Raw genomic sequence first — 22,679 nt, forward strand, 5'->3', positions numbered from 1 at the left:
AGATCAGGGAAGAGTCTATTGATATAATCTGTGACATCACCATTTCTGTGTCAGCTTGACTGGGCCATCGTACCTGTATTTGGTTCAGCATGATTCTGGAGGTTTCTGTAAATATACTTTTTGGATGAAATTAAGTTGAGGGATTTTTAGTAGAGCACATTACCTTCCAAATTGTGGGTGGGCCTTACCAAATCAGTTGAAGACCTGGCTAGAGCGAAGACTGACCTCCTGAAGCAAGGAGGAGTTCTGCCACTCCGTTCAGACTCAGACTGCAACTTTTCTTTGGGTTTCCAGACAGCGGGTCTAATTCTTTAAAGTAAATCTCCTCCTCCCTTTTCTCTCTGTGTATCTGCACACAAGGCCTGTTGGTTTTGTTTCTCTGGAGAAGGCTCATTATTCTATCATCCAGGAAGAGAGAGGGTGATAGGTTAGACCAGGACTGTGGCAGTGGACATGGTAATCGGTAGTGCAGTTTGGGTGCATTCCTAAGGCAAGGACCTTGTAGCTGGATCAGATACAGAACCTGAGTGGGGAAACAATCCGGGGTGACACCAAGGTTTCCGGCTGGGGCCCTGGAACGTGTTACCATCTAGTGAGAAAGGCAAGGCTGCAAGAGGAGCTGGTGTATGGTGAAACAGTAGGAGTTTGATTTGAACACGTTAACCTGACAACACTGGTAGATAACAGTAAACGTAGGCAGTCTGGAGTTGAGGAAAGAAACCTGGCTGGAGCCAGATGTTTGGGGGGTTAGAGGCTTTGAGACCGATGAGCTCACCCACATTATGGGTGCTGGATCCTAGGGGGTGAAAGCTGAGAGAGAAGAGGTCCAAGGACCCAAGCTTGGAGCCCTTTAACATTGAGAGGTTGACAAGCTGGAATGAACAAAGGACGGTGAGAAGGAACAGCTGGAAGGCTCTGAGGAAAACCAAGTGAGTGATCTTGTCACCCTCTTTTTTTTTTTTTAAGGTTTTATTTATTCATGACAGAGAGAGAGGCAGAGACACAGGTAGAGGGAGAAGCAGGCTCTTTGCAGGTAGCCTGATGGACTCGATCCCGGGTCTCCAGGGTCACGCCCTGGGCTGAAGGTGGTGCTAAACCGCTGGGCCACCGGGGCTGCCCAGTCTTGTAACCCTTTAAGTAAACAGCTGTTTTCCTAGTATTCCTTCTGTGCCTGTCTCAGTACTTGTATGGAATTGCCTTATGTTGGGGATCCCTGGGTGGCTCAGCGGTTTTGCGCCTGCCTTTGGCCCAGGGCGCGATCCTGGAGTCCCGGGATCGAGTTCCGTGTCGGGCTCCAGGCATGGAGCCTGCTTCTCTCTCTCTCAATCTCTCTCTCTCTATCATAAATAAATAAAAATAAATCTTTTTTTTTTTTTTTTAAAGGAATTGCCTTATGTTGTTTTACCCATGTAACAACTTTGTGAGGGAATGGATTGTCACTGAATCTCCACCTCCTAGTGCAGGGCCTGACATACAGTAGAAACCCAGATACTTGTTTGTGTGAATGAAGCACCTTGGTAGATCCCAATTCTTGGGTGCTTATGATATACTAGAAATGAGAGTGGAGTCCTTGTCCTTTCCTGCCTTGACTGAATCATGAAATCAGCCTTACTCCTTTTTTTTTTTTTTTTTTTTTTTTTTTTTTAGCCTTACTCCTTTGACCATAGTTGATTTCCCTAAGAGGTGAGTGAGTGTGTGTGTGTGTGTGTGTGTGTGTATGAGTAAGTGTAATCAGTGCAAATGAGACTATCAAGGCAACTATATCAATGCAAATGAAAATATCAAGGCAATGTTTCTAGAATAAGAGTACACTTCACTGTACTTTCACCATCCTGGACTAAATAAACCACCATTATCTCATTCCTGGATTATTGCAAAAGCCTTCTATTTTTATTCTCCTAGCTTCCATCCTTGCCCCCAACAATTTATTCTAGCACCTAGAATACCTGACGTGAGATAGATGGCTCAGGTAACATCGGTTGAATGAACAAATGAGCAAACATTTACTCCTATTAAAGTTCTTTGAGTAGATGTGTAACTAACTTTCTGTGAGTAGATTGCAATGCGGTTAAAGCATAGACTCTCATGGCTTGCCAGACCTTCTTCCGTCTTGCATCTGCCTAATCTGCGCTCTGGCCACACTGGCTTTTTTTCTGTGTTTTGAAGACACTGGGCTCATTTCTGCCCTTGGGGCTTCTGCATTTACTCCTCTTCCTGGAGCAGTCCCCCTCTTCCCTGTCCAGTTTCTTCCCAGTCCAGTTTCTTCCCATGACTGCCCCCATCATTCTGGGCCCTGTTTCGATGTTTACTTCTTACAGAGGCCTCTTGTGGCCGCCACAGCTGTGGGAGTCCTCCCACACCTCCTCTCTCTGCCTCTCTAATCTCTTTCAACGTTTTCTTCCTCCTCTAAAGCACTTAACATGTGCCCCAAGTCTTTTGTTTATGGGGTATTTTTTGGCTCCTCCACCATCCAGGATGATCTTGATATTTCTGGTTTCTAGAATTGGCTGGCTTGGTGGTGGTGTCATTTACTGAGCTGAAGTGCTGTGTTTAAGGAGCTATGCTTTTTGTTTGTGTATGTGTGTTTTGATTCTTTGTTCCTTTCTTGATTTTTGTTCTTTTAAAAAACAAACCTCTATGACTCTGGTTGCCTGGGGGCATCCAAAAGGAGGTGTCAAGTAGGCAATTGACTGTATGCATTTGGAGCTCAGAAGACAAGGGAGGGCTGGAGGCATGCAGGGGGCCTGACCTGAATCTTTGCCCTCTTGTTCACTGATACTGGGCAAGACATTGAATGTGTCCAAGGCTGTGTGTTCATTTGTCAAGTGGGAATAATACTACCCACTTTTAAGGTAAGGATTGAGTGAGGGAATATACACGGTGCTTTTCACAGTGCCTGGCATGTGGAAGAACGACTTTAGCATCGTTAAATGGATTGGGCTGGTTAATAACGATAGCTTGTGAGAGCTTATTATGTGCAGATATGCAGAGTATTTCTATGTGGATTAATGTACCTACCTCACTATTTCCCAGCTAAAGCTTTTATTTTTATGTTTTGAAAAGATTTTATTTATTCATGAGACACATAGAGGCAGACACATAGGCAGAGGGAGAAGCAGACTCCCTGCGGGGAGCGTGAGGTGGGACTTGATCCCGGGACCCCAGGATCACATTTAAGCTGAAGGCAGATGCTCAACCGCTGAGCCACCCAGGTGCCCTCCTAGCTAAAGCTTTTAGCCCCTACATCAATAGCTTCTCTCTATAAAACATGCCTGAAGCTTTCCTAGTATTATTCTCCATTTGCAGCCCCCCCCCCCCCATGTTTTTTACCTTAATCTTCTTGCCAACTGTAGGTACTATAGGCAGTTCAACATACAGAATGGGGATCTGTTAATATTCAGGAAATTATTTGTGTTAAAATATCTATTTGATTTGTAGATTTTCTAGGAACAACTGTAGTTTAAATTACATACTCCAGTGCTCTCACAGGAAACGTGGTTATTTGGATATTGCCAAAACAAAGTGAGAGATGGAGACTTTGCATACCAAAATGCAGTTTATTTCTTCCATTCCCCTTTAGAGTCTAGTTCTGGAATTGATTACATCATGGGTGACTTAGAGCAGCATAGGGTTCCTGTTCTCCTGGACTAGTGGGCCATGTAACTATCTGCATCTTCTTCAGTTGCAGAAAGCTTTGGACAAGAGGAACTTAAAATCATCTTCTTCCTGTCTGGACAGAGAATGGTGCCTCTCAACAGTGTGGTGGGCTTGGTCACTTCGTGTGGTGGCTGATGGAGGTGCCTTGTAGGGAGAATAGTGTTTGGGGCATCCTTCTGGTCTATATCTCCTAATCCACATGGTGAGGTGGCCAGTTCTAGTGTGCATTTCATAGACAGACTCCACGTTTAAAACAAATTTTGTTCTCACCATTAGGGCAATATACTAAAATTCTTGTTCTGTATTCACTGCACAGTAAGCAATCATGCACTTCTGGAGACACTTAGCTCTACCTCACATAGTTTCCACTCTAAGACTTTTATGGTGATTGAAGAGCCATAGATAGCTCATGAAAACAATCAAAAGGGAACAGGAGTGAGAGGTCTTTTAGATCCACTTAGAGCTGGGTTTCCACTTACTTTGTCTTATGAAACACCGATCAGGTTGACACCATGTATGACAGGATTAAAGACTTAATTGGGCCCCATTCAGAATGGTGTAGATATTGCACAAGAATCCAGGAAAAAAGTCAGATAGGTTTCTTTAGAGTGTGTATTGAGTTTTAGTCTTGAATATTTTTTTTCTTTTTTAAAAGATTTTGTTTATTCATGAGAGACACAGAGAGCAGGAGAGACACAGGCAGAGGGAGAAGCAGGCTCCATGCAGGGAGCCCCATATGGGACTCGATCCTGGGACTCCAGGATCATGCCCTAAGCCCAAGGCAGACACTTAACTGCTGAGCTGCCTAGGTGCCCCAGAATATTTGCTATTTTCAATGAACCAAGTCTTGTTGTTGTTGTTGTTGTTTCCCATTGATATCTATGTGATAATGTAGACCGAGATTAAAACGTTATTAGTAACAAATCTGAGTGTTGAAGGAAAGGACTACTTAGACTTTCAACTGGGCATTATTTCCTCTGTCACTGCCCATCTTCCCCCTCCCCACTGAAAATGACTGATTTGGAGTGGGTTCTGTGTTATTGTAAAAGTAAGATTCATATCAATCATTTATTTTATTCTCTACATAGCTTCCTTTCAGAATAAAAGTTAAGGTTAATGTCTAATTTTCACACAGAATTTGTCCAGTCCATACTTGTTCTTGTGAGATGTGTTTGAGGTATAAGAAAATACTTCAAACATTTTTTTCAAAATGTTAGCAATCATTTTAGTTAAAAGTGTACAGTTGAATAAAACATTGCATTTTTAGAGTGGATAAAAAAGGAGCACTTTAAACACAGAATGCATAGTTAAAAACTACTTAACATCTGACTTTGCAACAGAGAAATTACATTACATTACATTTTCGTATTAATATTAAGAATTCTGCTTCTAAAGATGGCTATAAAAACTGCTCTGATTTATAAGTAACTTAACTTGATGGATAATAATATGGTAGGTTCCATATTCTATGTGAGAATGCTGGGAACCTGTTCTTTGTGGTTTTGTCCACATAACTGGAAATGGTGGGTATTTCATCTTTGTCTGAACTCCTGGAGCTTGTACCTGGAATCACAGAAGGAATAGGACAGTCCGTGTTCCCTGACTCTTCTGGGCCTTCTTGTTGGTTACCTTTGTCAGTACTATTTAGGAAATCTTTCAGAACTTGCTTGAAGATGTAGACTATTTCCCATGGCAGTACATCATTTTCTGCTAAAACTTCTCGAAATCTGCAGGGAAACCAGTAATGAATATTCAATTCAGAAATTTTCTTTTGTCATCTGTTTATCTCCAAAAATACAAGCTTAAGTAATGTAACCCTGTATAGTGGTTGCTCACCTTTTTGAGTAATCTGCACATTTATTTAAAATTATGCTTCTTTAGTAAAGAGATTCTGATTGTGATTTAAAAATATTTCCTAGCCAGTAAGATGTCAATGGATATTTTAGTCCAGCCTATCCTTGGGGATTTTGGTTGCTGGGTTTGATACACATGATTAAAGAATTTATATGATAGAATACAATTTCTAGTCTAGATGTATGAGTAACTTAGACTTGACAGTAGCAAAATATCACAAAAGAGAACATAGTATTTTTACCTGCTGAGAATAGTTCCAGTTTGACAAGGCTGAATTTGTGAGCAAAGGACTTCAAGTTGTCGTTGTTCAGTAGCTGGGATGGTTGTGTGGGGATTCTGATAGTTTCTCAGCCAGTTATAATCCACACCTGTTTTTTTCACTTTTTGCTCATTTTCGATCTCTTGTATTAATCTCTCTCGCTCCTTCAGATGCCACTTTAATTCCCGAAGCAGAGTCTTTGTCACTACATCGGAGCCAGGATAGTGTGTGGGATTGTAGGAATCATATTTTGGCCATTTCATCCAGCCAAAAAGTGGCATTTTTAGCCTATGGAAATATTCTCACTTGTTTATTTGCATAAAATGTGGTCCTGATGAGCAAATATGTTTCTTTACAACAAATTTGCTAGAAAAGTGCATGAGTTTTTCACTGGTTAGATATGCAGGTCAGAATAAGATTAGAGCATGGATTAAAGCTTTTCATTTTCTAAGTAGGTCAGTACCAAAAACCAAGGTTTGAAAATGTTTATGTAGCTAAGCAGAAACGAAACATACAAAGTCAGAGATAATCTCCAGACTGAACATTGTGTGAAAAATAACATTAATACTTGCTATTAAAAGTTCTTAGGAGGCTTTAAAATATTAACGTATAGGGAGTGCTATCTATAAACATACTTTTGACTTAGGTTTTGTGTAGAAAAGGTGTAAAGCGTACCTGGTAAGTCGATGAATCCGATGTGTTGTTGCCAAAGAGTTTGCTTGAATTAGTGATGAAGCTGTATTTTACTTGGGCATAGGTTCTCCCGGATATATCCTCCGTTGGAAGGAATAAGCCGCCTTATTATTTACCCACTGAAACTGTATTTGAAATAAGTTTCTATGTTAGGAATGAGGTTGTGATGTCTTCATTTAGAGAGAATGCTCATTAATTCACCTTGTAAGTAAGCTAGAAAAAATGACAAAAATAACTTACTATTTAATCTTCACAAATTATATAATGGTCTACCTTCTGAATGTTGCTCAGTCTATTTGAAAAAGATGCCGGCAGCAATGGGCTTCTGGTCCTAAATGCACTCAGACTGACTTTGGTGATGAAATGAGAACGATAGTGTGAGGCACCACGGATGTGCTCCCAGCTACGGTGAAGACTGTCGCATGGTGTGATGCTCTGCTGTGCATAGCTGTAGGTCACAGTTTAGTGCTGTATTTTTATGCCTGTAGAGCTCTAAAAATAACCACACTGCTTTTATTCTTCAGCTTAACTTTCAGGCCATCTAGAAGCCAGGTCACTGTCCCCTCCAATGAAAGCTGGAAAAACACATCAGTCTTGATGATTTGCAAAATATCCATTCTGAGAAAATTTTTTATGTTTGAGGAAAATAGAGAATGCTGATATCTGTCATACGAAGTATTTAGTAAAGGTTTTCTGTATTCATTCTCTTTTAAAATAGTAGTTACATTTGTATATTTAAGCAAGTTGTATTGCCAGAGGATGTAAATGCTTAGGTAGGTAACTCTAAAATATGCTTTATGATTTCCTTAAAAACATAGCAAAAATGGATTAAGGTTGAGAAAAATAGAACATATAAAGGTGAAAACAAAATTTTCTAATTCATTAAAGAAGGTAATTATATATATAAAAAAAGTAATTATAGTTTTTTTTTTTTTTGGAACTGAAGATGAGACTCATACTTACTGTTGGGGCGAGTACCAATGCATAATGCTCTTTATCGTGCTGTTTTTGTTCAGCTGTTGTGTGTCTTTGGCTCAAGAGCGGACAGGTCTTTTACTCTCCGGTTCTGTGTTAGATGACTACCTAGTGGCTTTTCCTTTTATAACATTTATTTTTTTCTGTTGCTTTTTCCTGCAAATGAACCATAAAGATTAGACATGGCTTACATCAGCCCTGCATGTCATGCATGATAAGGAGTGATGTGTATGGTCAGCCTGCAGCTCTTATTGCTTGTGTGTGAGAAAAAGCCCCATGTCAGCATTCATTGTCTTCAACGGGAGGGTTTTCACATTACATTGTGTGTAGTATGAAAAGGAGAGGAATGGAAAGTTCATCATGACAGAAATGTCCTACCAGATTTTCTGCTAAAGTTACAATGAATCCTGACACTTCTCCCTTTACCACCTTGTTATTGCTTTAATTTTTATTTTTTTTGCCTCTGAGATAATAACATCCAATATATTGGGTGTGGAACCTAAACTATATTTCTTTCCAAGGCCCTCCACAGTCTTGTGTTATCCCTTCCTACCACTTTCCCTCTCACTCTCCCCTGGAGTATGTCTTGTTTCAGGCAGGCCTGATGGCCCTGACACTTGTCTCACACTGGCTCTGTCTTTTGAGGTATTTATTCTTTCTCTTTTCCATTTATCTACATCATAACTCTCTTTTCTAGGGCCCAGTTGAAATACCATCTAATGTTTTTCTTAGGGAAAACATCAGCATGTTTTCCTTGGCTGTACTATTTGTTAGAACTTGTAGAAAGATTGGTCTCTGTTCTTGTTCTCTTTCTCCCTTCTGTTTAGATTCTGCTCTGCCCTCCATTGGAATTGCTGGCTTTCAGTCACCTCAGCAGATGTTTGTGGATTATGTGGTGTCCTGATGCTGGCTGGGGACTGGGGGTGCAGTGGTGCACACGACAGACTTAGTCTGTCCTTGGGGAGAGGACCTTCCAGTGGGAAGACAGTAGGAGCACATGACTTGTCCAGTAGACTGATCAGATTACTGGGGTGGTTTAATCCACTGTAGGCCTCCCCCATTTCTATGGGGACGGCAGGGAAGAAAGCCTTTTTGGGGAAGGAGTGTCCTTTTGGAGATTTGAAGATCAGTGAGCTAGTACACAAAGAGCTGCTCGAAGATAGTCTCCCTCCCCCAGGACACTTAGTTAGCACCTGTCTTGTCATTGTGACCACTGCTCTGGTCCAGCCGTCGCAGAGCTTTTCTTACCAGTCAGCTTACATTCAGCACGCCATCCTCTAGTGTGTTACTTGTGTAAACTTGTGTTTCTAGCACTCAGGGTATGCTACTGGTGTTGCTATCAAATGTATTTATTCTGTCCTAGCTCCTGAGACTGTTTGACATAGAGCCTAAGTATTCCAGTTGTGCTTTTACTACCATGTAGATGGAGAAAGTAGATATTTGGAGATCAGGGTAAGAAAGTACCTTTGTGTTAATCCTCCATGTTTATTAGGCTATAATCAGGTTAATTTGGATTTTTTAAAAAATATTTATTTATTCATGAGAGAGACAGAGAGAGAGAGGCAGAGACATAGGCAGAGGGAGAAGCAGGCTCCATGCAGGGAGCCTGACGTGGGACTCGATCCCAGGTCTCCAGGATCACGCCCTGGGCTGAAGGTAAACTGCTGAGCCACTCGGGTGTCCCTAACTTGGATTTTAGTAAACATTTTAGTAAGTTGAATAAATGAGTTGTTTCTAATGAATTGCAACGTTAGGATATTTTGTGTGGAAGACATGAAACTAAAACTATGAAACCAATGAGTTTCTCTTTTGGTCATTATCTTGATTTTCTGGGCTGCATCTTGTTAGCTGAATGGTACACAGTTTTCTAAGACTTGGAGTGAAATAGGACCGTAGCATTCATAGTGTGTGTTTGTATGTAAATTTTTAAGATGCGCAAGGAAGCACATAAGAAAATAAGTTTGGGAAGACAACATCTGGGGAACTTGAGGGCATACTGGGGAGCCAGGGAGACTTTGATATGTTTCCATCAGGGCGTTCTCATATGGTGTTCAGCAGCATTTGACAGCAGTGAAGGGAGGACTTGTTGCTGTAAGGAGACTGGTAGCCTTCTGTTTTTAATTCCTCTGCTACTGGATTTAAAGTTCTGGATTATTGGTTCGTTCTTTCGGCCCTTAAAGATGCAGGTAAGGGGTGTCTAGGGGGTGTAGTTGGTCAGGTGTCCAACTCTTGGTTTCAGCTCAGGTTTTGATCTCAAGGTCATGAGATTGAGCTCCACATCGGACTCCAGGTTCATAGAAGAACCTGCTTGGGATTCTCTCCCTCTGCCTTGCCCCCCAAATAAATAAATCTTCAAAAAAAAAAAAAGATGCAGTTAATATTTGAGGAAAAACTAAAACTGTGTTAATTTTTTTCTAGTATTTTCTTTAAAATATTTTATTTATTCATGAGTGACCCAGCAGAAGGCAGAGACACAGGTTGAGGGAGAAGCGGGCTCCCCAGAGGGAGCCCAATGTGGGACTTGATCCCAGAACCCTGGGATCGCGACTTGAGCCAAAGGCAGACTCTCAACTGCTGAGCCACTCAGGCGTCCTTTCTTTAAAATATTTTAATTAAAATACACTGATGTATGTACTTTTTAAAGTTAAAAATCAGGTTTATATTGGGTTGTGCATATGTTCTCAATTTACAGAAATTAACGTACTCCTATGCCATGTGCTGCAAATGTGTTTTCCTGAGTGACCGTTGCTTTTGCTCTCTAACCTTTCTAGAGACATTATTCATCAGCTTAAATGATAGTTTGCTTTGTTGGTCTTCTCCTTTTTGACTTCCTTTTTTGTGCTCTCGTTTATGGGTCTTCTCTAGTTCAAATTGTTGAACATCAGAGAACATTGTTAGCTTTACAGGCTTGAAAACAGAAGTGTCTGGGTTTTGAATCAGTTTGGAGTTGATTTGAGATTGATGTGATGTGTAGGGTCAGACTTTTTGGTTCCCAGGGTGGATAGCCAGTATCCAAACTAAGTGGTCATTGCTCCGTTCTGGAGATTGTCCTCGTTCTGTATCCTGGGACCCTAGGGCTTGCAGGGTCCTCTGGGGAATGCAGTTGAGCAGCTATGTTTATTTATTTTTTTAATTTTTATTTATTTATGATAGTCACACAGAGAGAGAGGCAGAGGCATAGGCAGAGGGAGAAGCAGGCTCCATGCACTGGGAGCATGACGCGGGACTCGATCCCAGGTCTCCAAGATTGCGCCCTGGGCCAAAGGCAGGCGCCAAACCGCTGCGCCACCCAAGGATCCTGAGCAGCTATGTTTAGACGGCAAGTTCTCACCAGCCTACCTGTGGGGTTCGAGGTGTCTCGGGTTTTCAGAGCCATTGCATTGCCATCTGGGTCCGTCCTGCCCGCTGCCACCTGCTGGCCATTCTCTGGCTGAGCCCTCAGTTCTCAGTTCCTGATGAGCTGTTGGAGTCAGCACATGCTTGCACAGCCTTGGAGTGAGTCCAGTAGCTTATGGATGGCCTTGGTGTGTGTGTGGGGGGGCGGGCGGGTTTCAATTTCTTTCCTGTCCCGGAGTCAGCTCCCCTTTTTGGTACTCTGGCCAGAAGCCTGGGGTTTTATTTCTCTGCTCTACTACACGTTTGCTGCCCGTGCAATTGCCTGCATTCACATCTGGGCCTGAGCAGTGGGAAGACCCAGGAGGAAAGAAGGCAGTGAGGGTCCACCCTATCCTCTTGGAGAGAGTATTTCCCCTCCTTAGAGTTTGAGGCTCTTGCTGACCCCTGGAACATGAGAGAAAGGAGAAAAGATCCTTTCTTGCTCTCCGAGGCACCAAGGCACTTCTGGGCTGCTCTCTTGGCACCATGGCCTGGGTCTGCATATGCCAGGAGGGGATGGCAGAGGTAAACAGTGGCAGGGTGCCCCTGGTTTGCCTGCTGGTGCTCTGAATTCTGGTCTTCCTCCACTGTTTTCCCCTTACTGTGCTTTCAGAGACTCCCAACAACAGCCCACATGTTCTGTCCTGGCTTTATAGCTTCATTTGGTGAGGTGCAGTGTGTGTGTTTGGTCTTCCCAGCAGTGGGAACCAGGGAATCTTTATTGACTCTTGTTTTCTCATACCCAGCTCTAGCATGCCAGCATACTTCAGTGGCTCCCCCTTACCTGCTGCCACCCTTGTCCAAGCTTTGTCATTGTCTCTGGCCTTGGTTGTTGTGCTGCTGTGTTAGGTGGTCTCCCTGCTTCTGCTGTGTCTGCCCCTGTCACCTCACCCTGCTTCAGCTGCTCTGGGGCATCCTGTTAAAATAGTTCGATCTTGCTATTTCTGTGTCCCTGCTTAAAACCCATCTCAGCAAAAGCCAAAATCTTTATAATTTGTGCCAGCCTGCAGCCTGCCTCCTCACCTCCCAGGGAGCTACCCCCACTTCCCCGTACTTATAGGCCCCCCACTTCTTCCAGGCTCCCTGTGCCTCCTGACTCTTCTGGCATACTTGCCTCAGGGCTTTCCGATATTCTCCATCAGAGGACTTTCCCCTCAGAGGGCTGCACGGCCCCTCTTTTGCTTCCTTCTGATTTTTGCTTTATTTTTTTTAAAAGATTTTGTTTTATTTATTCATGGAGGGGGGGCAGAGACACAGGCAGAAGGAGAAGCAGGCTCCATGAAGGGAGCCTGACGTGGGACTCGATCCCAGGACCCCAGGATCACAACCCGAGCCGAAGTTGGACGCTCAACCACTGAGCCACCCCTGCATCCCTGATCTTTGCTTTAATGTCACTCTATCATCGTATTAGCATCACAGCCATCCTCCCCCCATCTCTCCTCCTGGCCGTGTTACTCTCTCTGGACTTATCTCTAACATACTGTGTTTTACTTTCTTTTCCCAACTAGACAGTAATAAGTCCGTGAGGATAGTTGGCCAGCTTCCTAGGGGGAGGGAGAAGCAGAGGGAGAGGGGGAGAGAGAACCTCAAACAAGCTCTGTGCCCAGCATGGAGTCCCACACAGGTCTCGATCCCAGAATGCTGAGATATGACCTCAGCCAAAATCAGGAGTCAGATGCTTAATTGATTGAGCCCTCCAGGTGCCCCTGGCAGCTGCTTTGTCCCAGGTACTTAGGACAGCACCAGGCATGGAGACAGCCCATAATTATTAATTTGTTGAATGTATTAACGAGTAAGTGTCAGGTAAACGGTAACCAAAAGAATGCTATCAACTATGAATATCCGGCAAAAGTATGATTTAATGCAAATAGCATTTTATTAAAGTAAATCTCATAGTTCAAGGACTGATACTGTATGGTTTTTTTCTCTGACAGCAATTAAATTAGATATTGATAATGCAAACATAATTGACAGTATATTTTGCATATCATGCTGCAGTTGTCTTTTATTTTTTTTAACATCTTGGATATTTTTACCTATTAGTATGAATATAGCCATGGCAGTCCTTTAAAAGATACAAACTAAGTAGGAGTGTGCCGTAGTTTAGCCTAGCCCTCCCTTGGACATTTGTTTTCAGGTTTTAACTATCACAAACTTTATGAAAAGGTACTCTTCCTCCCTAGAGTCCTTTATACCCTTGCCTTTTACATTTTTCCTCCATATCACTAAGTATGTGTATCTGTTACGTCTTCTCCACTAGAGTGATGGTTCATGAGGTCAAGGACTTCATTTTGTTTCCTGCTGTATCTCTAGTGTCTCCAGCAGTGCCTTGCATGTGCTGAGTGTTCGATAAATCTTTGCTGAATAAATGAATGCCTCCATGCATGTCTGTGCATGTGCTTCCTTGTCTATATGTTGAAATACTGCTCTACTGAAGACACTGAGGGAAAAGTGTGGCTCATACGGGCAGATTGCCCTTTAGGATACCAAAGGGTCTTCCATTTGCCACTCTCCGCTGTGATCTGACAATATTCCTTCTTTCTGCCACTCTGAAGCAGGAAATTGGTTTCTCACTATTTTAATTTGCACCTAAGTGGTGAGTAGATGTGGAATGGAGCATATTTTCATTTGCTGATTGACCATTTGCATGTTTCTTCTATGACTTAATGTAAAAGGAACTATTCAAAAATTCTTCTGGCACATGGGGTTTCTTGAGTTTTCAAAAGCAGTATACTAACACTGAATATTCTTTGCAGGCCGCTTAGCCGGAAGAGCTCAGAAATGGAGTATATTAACAAATACAGACAGCTTGAAGCACAAGAATTTGATATGTATGGCAGTGATCAGTCACCCAGCAGGCCAGGTAAGTGGGTATCTTTAAATATTGTAAAGTATGCTGCATGAGTTATTCACAAATTAAAACATTCTTTAAAGTCTTTAAAAAATGTAATATTTTGGTCAACAAAGAATTCGTATTGCTAGTTCAAGATTTTTTTTTGAGAGGGTGAGTGTATGTTGGACTCAGTCATTTTTTTCCCTTTTATTTTTTTTAAGATTTTATTTATTTATTCATGAGGGACACAGAGAGACAGGCAGAGACACAGGCAGAGGGAGAAGCAGGCCCCATGCAGAAGCCCAATGTGATACTCGATCCCGGGACTCGAGGATCATGCCCTGGGCCCAAGGCAGGTGCTAAACCGCTGAGTCACCCAGGGATCCCTTTTCTCTTTTAAATACAGTTTCTAAATAGTCTTTTTTTTTTTTTTTTTGAAATACTAATAGTAGTCCTTTACCTTACTATTAATTAAAACTACTTAAAATTAAAAAAATTTTTTAGTGATTTTATTTGACACTCAGTGTGGGGCTCGAACTCACAACCCTAAGATCAAGAGTTGCGGGATCCCTGGGTGGCGCAGCGGTTTGGCGCCTGCCTTTGGCCCAGGGCGTGATCCTGGAGACCTAGGATCGAATCCCACGTCGGGCTCCCGGTGCATGGAGCCTGCTTCTCCCTCCGCCTGTGTCTCTGCCTCTCTCTCTCGATCTCTATGTGTGACTATCATGAATAAAAAAAAAAAAAAAAAAAAAGAAAAAGAGTTGCATGCTCCACCAATTGACCCAGCTAGGTGCCCCTCTAGAATTACCTAAAATTTTTATTTAAAAATTATTATAGTTTTTTGAAACAATAAATGCATTAATTTTTAAATAATGAATGTATAAAGTAAAAATTTCTTCCTAATACCTGTTCCCCTGACCCCCCACGTGCCTTGGGTATAACTGTTTAGTGTTTGGATTAGCTGCTTATTTTCTGTGAGTATGCAGGTTTTTTTTCCTCAGCTAGTTATCTTATTAGCATCAAGCTCTATTTGTATGACAGAAGTCAACTTTTGATTTGTTGCCTTATCATAAACTTTCTATCAGTTTATTAAGTTCTGTCTCCTGTTTTTCTATGTTATGTACTTCTCAGACTCTGGGGCAGAAGTTGAAGTTAGAGGAGTATTTTCCTTTCCTTTTTTAGCCTTTTTAAAAATTGCAAATTACAGTCCATACATAATAGTACATTAATCTGTTTCCTTGGGATTTATTTGGGCTTCTTGACAGTACAGAATATTTGTATCTTTCACCAGTTCTGGAAAAATCCTGAGCCATTATCTGTGCCCCACTGTCTCATTTAGTTTTGTTTTCTCATTGTTTGGGTCACTATACTATATTCAAGTTGATTTCTCATTGCTTATGTTTCCCCTTAAAGCAAAAATCTCTTGAGTTCTTTGCCTTCATCTCTGTGTTCTTAACCTTATGTAGGCATCCTCATTACGGTGTTCCCTCACTTAAGTGCCCTTTGTTGTGTATTTTCTCTACTGCTTAGTTGCCCTCAGGAGGAATATTTGTCTGACAAGTCCAGTACACTATCACCAGAAGTGATAGTTCAAAATGTGTGTGTCCCTTGATCCAGTTTTTACCTACATTAAGAAAAGTACAGAGTTGTACATGTAAGAGTGTTGATTACTTCACTGCTTGTCTAGGGGAAGACTTGGAGGTTTCTTAAATGTCAGTGGACAGAGGATGTGTAGTGGAGTAAAATCTTCTGTAGAAGCGTGAAATAGCCATATGTGTTATTATGCAAAGATATCCATCATCTAATCTTGCCATTTGGGGAATTGTATTAGTTTTCAGATGACTGTGTAATGTGATCCTTCTGGTTACACCCATATGTACTGACCCTGGGGCATACCACCTGCTGCTCCTGGAGTATGCCATATGGGATTGCCATTGTCTGAAAGTAGCTGGGTTACCAATGAATGCCTGCAGTTTGAAGTGTCTGCTCTAGTAACTTGATTTGGATTAATATTTGGAACTGCTATTTGCTTTCTCTGTCTCTGGCATCTTTATATTTCGGGAATTTTTCAGCAGGCAGTCACATAAATTACAGCTTTGACTACATTCAGAGGATTCATTTAGTGACCAGTATTTGTCACGGTGTGTCCCAGGGACTGTATGAGGTTTTGGGAATATGATAAGTAATAATTGATCCCTCCAATCACAGAGATTATCATTTAATCATGTAGTTACACAAATAAATGCTTTTAGAAATAAATGCTCTGAAAGACAGCTCTATGGGGGCCTGAGACAGGGGTTTCTGATATGAGCTGATATATCAGAAAGTAACAGCGGAGCCTAGAGCTGAAGGATTATAGAAGTTACCTGGGCAGTGTGAAGATCTGGGTAGAGAGAGTATGTAAAGAGGGTCTGTGATGAGGAGGCCTGGTGCTCCATCCCTTAAGCAGACATTGTTGCTGGGGAATCGAGAGTGGAGGTGGGCGGCCTGGGCATGGTTAGTTGTAGGCTGGTAATAGCACCCCTCCCCAAGAAGTTTACATCTGGATCCCCTGAATATGTGACTCCAATACCTTCAAGGATAAAAGGAACATAAAAACTGGGATGGGGAGATTGCCTTGGGGGCCCCAGTGACATTACAGGGTTCTTAAACAAGGGAGGCAGGAGGATCTAAGTCAGTAGGAGATATGACAGTGGAAGCCATAGGTTGGAGTGATGTGAGAAATGGGCCCACAAGTCAAGGAATGCAGGTGGCTTTTAGAGGCTGAAAAGGTATGGGAACAGATTCTTTTCAGAGCCATGTTTCAGATGCAGGAAACATCCATATAGCACCTTGTGCTTAGCCCAGTGAGATGGGTTTTGGACTTGTCTTTCACAACTGTAAGAGAGTGTGTGTTGTTTTAAGCCACTTAGTTTATTGCAGGAGTAGTAGAGAACTACCTCGGCTGTACTGGATGGGGCTGGATGAGACAGAGGCATGGCCAATGACAGAGGCTGTGGGCCATAGCTAGGAATTTTGGTGTTGATACTCAGAATAGTGGGAAGCCATTAAAGGTTCTAGGTTAGGGGTGCCTGGGTGGCTCAGTTGGTGAAGCATCTGCCTTTCGCTTAGGTCATGATCTTAGGGTCCTGGAATCAAGCCCCGTATTGGCAGAGGGGTGGTGTCCCCTGCTCAGTGGGGAGTCTGCTTCTCCCTCTCTCCTTCTGTCCCTCCCCCTGCTTATTCTCTCTCTCAAGTCTTTAAAAAACAAAAAAAGGTTCTAGGTTAATCCTGGGATAAGTGTGAATGGAGGAGGAGGATGTCATATGATTAAATCCGTGTTTTGGGAAGACCACTGTTGTCCTGTTGGAGAGGAGGTCAGAGCAAACGGATGAGAGTTAAGAGGGGTGGTCTTGCCCAGCAAGAGATTTGGTGGTGATGACTGTCTGATGGCAGTCGGGCTGTGGTGGGGGAGGGGACGGATGGGTGGGCATGGGATGGACTGCACAGGGTATGGTTGGATCTGGGGCCAGGGAGGAGAAGGGGCCATGGGAGGTATGAAGGTGCTGCTCCAGGTTTTGAGGTGCCTCTGGAGCATTGGGGAAGAGAGATGAAGTTAATACGTGTGCATGTGTGTGTACACACAGCTGTTTCTGTCTCTGGGTGGGTCTGTATTAGATAGAGCCAGGAGGTCACACCCATACCTCCAGAACCAGTCATGCACCATGGATTATATCCAGTTATAGAATACTTAGTTTCAAAGTACTTTTGATTTTGATGTGATACAGATATTACTTCATCTATATAAAAGTGTTTTAAAAATTATTTCTAGGGAATCCTCTTCCACTATTGGTGGGAATGCAAGCTGGTGCAACCACTCTGGAAAACAGTATGGAAGTTCCTCAAAAAGTTGAAAATAGAGCTACCCTATGACCCAGCAACTGCACTATGTGTATTTACTTCAAAGATACAGATGTAGTGATCCGAAGGGGCACATGCACCCTGGTGTTCTTAGTAGCAGTGTCTACAATAGCCAAACTATGGAAAGAGCCCAGATGTCCATCCACAGATGAATGGATAAAGATTAAAGACGTGGTGTATATATACAATGGAATATTACTTAGCCACCAAAAAATTGAAATCTTGCCATTAGTAACGATGTGGATGGAACTAGAGGGCATTATGCTAAGTGAAATAAGTTGGAGAAAGACAATTATCACGAACTCACTCTTATGTGGAACTTAAGAAACAAAATAGAGGATCATAGGGGAAGAGAGGAAAAAATAAAACGATGAAATTAGAGAGGGAGAAAAACCACAGGAGACTCTTAATAACTCTAGGAAAAAAACGGGTTGCTGGAAGGGGGATGGGGGTGGTGTGGGGTAACTAGGTGTGATGGGCATGAAGAAGAGCGTGAGTGATATAATGAGCACTGGATGTTATATAAGACTGATGAATCACTGAACTCTATCTTTGAAACTAATATACTATGTGTTAATTGAATTTAAGTTTAAAAAATTATTTCTAAATATAAATCCAAGAATGCACACTCAGTGAGTTTCTATAAATTGCATTAGAATTGTTTTATATAGTTAAAGGTATGTTGTTTTTAAAAATTGAGATCTAGGGATGCCTGGGTGGCTCAGTGGTTGAGCATCTGCCTTCTGCTCAGGTCGTGATCCTGGGGTCCTGGGATCGGGTCCCACATTAGGCTCCCTATGAGGAGCCTGCTTCTCCCTTGGCCTGTGTCTCTGCCTCTTTCTCTCTCTCTCTCTGTGTCTCATGAATAAGTGTCTCTGTGTCTCATGAATAAAATCTTCTAAAAAAAATTGAGATCTGATGGCATTTCTGAATTGGTTGAGCCTGATCTCAGATTGTGGACTCCTGCAGCATTTTTTTTTTTTTTTTTTTTTTTTTTTTTGCTTTCCTACAACAGTTTTGAGTTGTCCTGGGATGATGTCTTCAGCTTATGATTAAATGCTACTTCCTTTTTCACGTGGTGATATTTTTAGTTGTTTTCATCCTACTCCTAGCTTTTCTTCTGATTTTAAGAGAATGGCTTGTATGAAATATATAATAACTGTAAAAGAAAACCCATTATGTTTAATTTTGTATTCAGAATGCCAGTCAGTACTTGAAAAAAGTGATATATGGGGACTTATTTTGAAGATTTAATTTCATGGTTAAATCAGTAATGCAGTAATAAAACTTATTTTCTGTAATGCATAGTGTCTAAATTTTAAGTAAAGAAATGTTATATTTTGCAGTTCAAATCCAGTACATACTGGTTGGATAACTGCAGAATTTTTTTGTTAGATTTTTGTATATGCTTGATGGGAATATAGTGGAGTGACTTAGTGAAGAGAAACTAGCAATTTTTATGTTTTCAGTTTTTTTCTGTTCATGTGAAATATTTTAATTTTTTAAAAATATTTTGGGGGATCCCTGGGTGGCTTGGCGGTTTGGCACCTGCCTTCGGCCTAGGGTGTGATCCTGGGGTCCTGGGATCGAGTCCCACGTCGGGCTCCCTGCATGGAGCCTGCTTCTCCTCTGTCTGTGTCTGTCTCTCTCATGAATAAATAAATAAAATCTTTAAAAAAATATTTTGTTCATGAGAGAAAGAGAGGCAGAGACAGAGGCAGAGGGAGAAAGCAGGCTTCCTGTGGGGAGCCTGATGTGGGACTCGATCCTAAGACCCTGGGATCACTACCTGAGCAGAAGGCAGACACTCCACCACTGAGCCACCAAGGTGCCCCTAAAATATTTTAATGTTAATAACAGGATAAAATTATAATAGGAAAATAAAAATTGTGAATTTTGGGCTTAAGGTAGTTTTCATGACACTTTTGCTTTTTAAAAAATTAATTTATTCGTGACACTTTTGGATTAACTTTGCCCTTTGTAGATTGCTGGCTTGCTCTAAATTATCCATTTCCTTTTCCTTGAGAAATTAACCATGATGCTTTTCCTGGTCACCTCCCTTTGATTTTGTTGCTGATGCACAGATTAAAGAGCCACAAGGCCGTGAATGTTTCCCTGTTTGGTTTCCTGTCCCCCTCTGGCGGTGGATGTGGAGGCAGGACATGATTTGTGCTGGGTGTGCTTCAGCCAGTGACCTAGAAACATCCAATGTGTTTATATTCCGTGGAGGAAGGACTCAGGTTTAGACAATAGATTTAAGACTTTCAGAAGTTTTTTCTTGTCAGATTTCTTTTAGGTAGCAGCCTTCAGAATGCATGTAATCAAGGAATGTAAGTTACATCAATGTTGTCAAAGTAATAGCTAGGCTAGAAGCACAGTAAAGTGAGACTTAAAAGTCTCTTCACAAACAACATAGCTGCTGCCTTTTTGTAATTCTTAGAGTCTTTGTCACCTTAGCGCTTCTTTGTAGAGCTCCTCCTGGATTTGTCAATCCCACTCTCCCTACTGCTTGTTCTTACATCTTGCAATGGCATCCTGGCTCAGTAGCCCCGGCTGCTGTGTGGATTCTCATCCCTCTCCTATATTATATTTAAAAAGGCCTATTACTGATTGATAAACCTACCAGCATCAAGCATGGGAAGGTGTTTATTTTTCCATTTTTGTAAATATCTCAGTCCTTACCTTTGTGGGTTGGTCTGGATACCCAGCCACCATTCAGAGTTTTAATAAAAGAACTGTTGGAACCATTTTTAAATTAGGAACTATCCAAGACATTGAATTTTGCTCCAACTCAAGTTTGTCAGGTAGTGTTAATTCTAAGGACTCCTTCATTGAGAGAGCCTTCTGGAGGGGTGAGACCAGGTGTAGGTGAGCCACTTAGGAAAACAGCATGGCATTAGTGGGTGTTCTTTAAAAGCTGAGAAGATTGTTGGGAGGAAAGCGAGACAGGAGAATGGAAGAAGAATGCATGTTTTTGAGAGTCTGGCAGCCAGTTGTACTGAGCAGAAGATCAGAGAGCAGTTGAGGGCAGGACTAGGAGTGTTCTGGTGCGCTAGGAAGAGTGCTGTTGTCCACCAAAGAGCTACCTTTGCTCTGAGAGATTTTAACAGATGTGGCTTCTCTGTTTTTAAAATTTGGAACAAGTACTACACATCTTGACTCAAAAATGGGAGAATAGCTTTATTTTAATTATTTATGATTAGACTACTTATGACACAATATGTGTCAGGTGGGAAAGAATGGTGGTAGAACACAGGAGGGGAGGAGATGCTGGGGCAGAGAAATGAAGGGCTGGGAGGGAAAGGGAAGAAGGGGGGCATTGGGGAAGATCTGAGGAAAGGGAGTGGGTGCTAAATTTTGAAGAGGTGGGAGCCTTGAAAGAGGGTTTAGGAAGTAAAAACTTATTTCCCAATAAAAATTTGTATCCCATGAATTTTGATGACTTGTCAGTTTGTCAGGTGATGCCTTGAGGTCCAGAATTTATAGCATTGCTGGAGAGAAGGGGATGCATTTACAGGAGGATGCTAGTGGTCTGAGTGCTGTATTGTGCATCTTTATCAGAGTCAGGTTGCTCCTTTTCAGGATACCTGTAGTTTGTAAGTGGCATTTGGTGTCTACCACCAGTTTATTATAGTAGTAAGGAACTAGCACTTAACAAATTGGTGCACTATATTGAAATTTCAAATAAAAGTTTGTTCTTTAACTGTAATGTATTATTAACCTTAAAAAATAAAACTGCCAGTTATCTCACCAGCAAAACATGGATGTATCCAGGAATAACAGAATTCCCATCCAGGATGAGTGATGGGAAAACCACCTACAGTCCTGAGGACAAAGCACAGGAGGCTCTTTTATGGGGCGGGTGGGGGGTGTTGTAAACAGAAAGTCCATTGAGGAAACTGGGAACTCCTTCATGTAGAGGTTTTTCATTGGCTGGGCTGAGGCAGTCACTCATTGGCTGGCTGGACCATCTGTCATTGGCTGGGCTGTTGCCAGGCCAGGAGAAAACCTTCCTTCCTCCTGCTGGGATGGTAGCAGTGTGTCCAGGAGCAAGGGGCACATCTTCCTGTGGGGTCTGCAGTGGTCAGTGAGTGGTGGGAGTGAGTGCTCTTGATGCCATTCTAAAAGGCATCATTTTACTAATTTTCACGTTACTAAGTGACAGTTACTGTGCTTTGCAGGCTTTTTTTTTTTTTTTTTAATTTTTCACACACAGAGAGAGAGGCAGAGACATAGGCAGAGGGAGAAGCAGGCTCCATGAACTGGGAGCCTGACGCGGGACTCGATCCCAGGTCTCCAGGATCTCGCCCTGGGCCAAAGGCAGGCGCCAAACCGCTGCGCCACCCAGGGATCCCCGCAGGCTTTTTTTTTTTAATTAATATTTTTATTTATTCATGAGAGACACAGAGAGGCAGAGATGTAGGCAGGAGGAGAAGCAGGCTCTCTGCCTGGAGCCTGATGCGGGACTCAATCCAGAATCACACCCTGGGCCCAAGGAGGCACTTAACCACTGAGCCACCCAGGCGTTCCTCCCCCCCCCCCCCCCTTTTTTGGCAGGTTTTTAATCTAGAAGATGGTGCTGAGCCTACCAGGTTGATGGCTGTGATGGAAGTGTAAGAGTGTGCTCGGGTGTAAGAGTGTGCACAGCTTGCATAAATGATTGATAGTGGATACTGAGGGAATTTTCTGGTTACCATGCTTTCAGTATTAGCCTGTAGAATGTACTTCTGCATTTGTTTGTGTATACGTGTATATGCTGTATATAGATTAGACATAACTTTGGGTGGTTTACCTTTTCCTTTTTCAGATACTTAATAGCATTGCATTTCTTTTGTCTGAATACAGGTCCGAGGCCAGCTTTGACTAAATTAAACAATATGACATGCATCCCAGAGACACATTATAAATACCCTGATTTGCCTATAAATCGATGTAAAGAAGAGGTAAAATTATTTTTGTCACATTATAAGTTTTCTCTTTGAATAAATGCCTGAGGTCCAACCTTTTGGGGTTATAGTTTGAAAGTGACAAGGTGCCAGGCAAACACCTGGCATGTGCCAGACTCCAGAGCAGACAGAGGGGCATGTGCCTGAGCTGCAAAATAACCGTGTTGATGGTCTTCCTTTTGGCTCT

The 22,679-nt window shown here is 42.2% G+C and overlaps 2 protein-coding genes across 8 annotated transcripts in view; one reads left to right on the forward strand and one right to left on the reverse strand.

The window, feature by feature from the left end:
- TDRD9 (tudor domain containing 9) overlaps positions 1 to 22,679 on the forward strand; it is a 106,186-nt gene that overhangs the window by 4,573 nt on the left and 78,934 nt on the right. For 5 of the 7 annotated variants that reach the window (XM_025442854.3, XM_025442857.3, XM_025442855.3 and 2 more), the window contains exons 2-3: positions 13,570 to 13,676; positions 22,392 to 22,489. In XM_025442854.3, the coding sequence (XP_025298639.1) occupies positions 13,570 to 13,676; positions 22,392 to 22,489 (205 nt within the window). The remainder of the gene's footprint in view (positions 1 to 13,569; positions 13,677 to 22,391; positions 22,490 to 22,679) is intronic. The other 2 variants (XM_025442856.3, XM_025442853.3) reach the window with 1 other exon arrangement.
- On the reverse strand, positions 4,712 to 6,978 carry RD3L (RD3 like). The gene is made up of 3 exons (XM_025442859.3): positions 6,446 to 6,978; positions 5,753 to 6,058; positions 4,712 to 5,384 (listed from the first exon to the last, which is right to left on the reverse strand). The coding sequence occupies exons 2-3, from the start codon at positions 6,049 to 6,051 to the stop codon at positions 5,087 to 5,089; spliced, it is 597 nt and encodes a 198-aa protein (XP_025298644.1). The 5' UTR covers positions 6,052 to 6,058; positions 6,446 to 6,978; the 3' UTR covers positions 4,712 to 5,086.

Source organism: Canis lupus, chromosome 8 (assembly GCF_003254725.2).
Source record: "Canis lupus dingo isolate Sandy chromosome 8, ASM325472v2, whole genome shotgun sequence".
Lineage (NCBI taxonomy): Eukaryota > Metazoa > Chordata > Mammalia > Carnivora > Canidae > Canis > Canis lupus.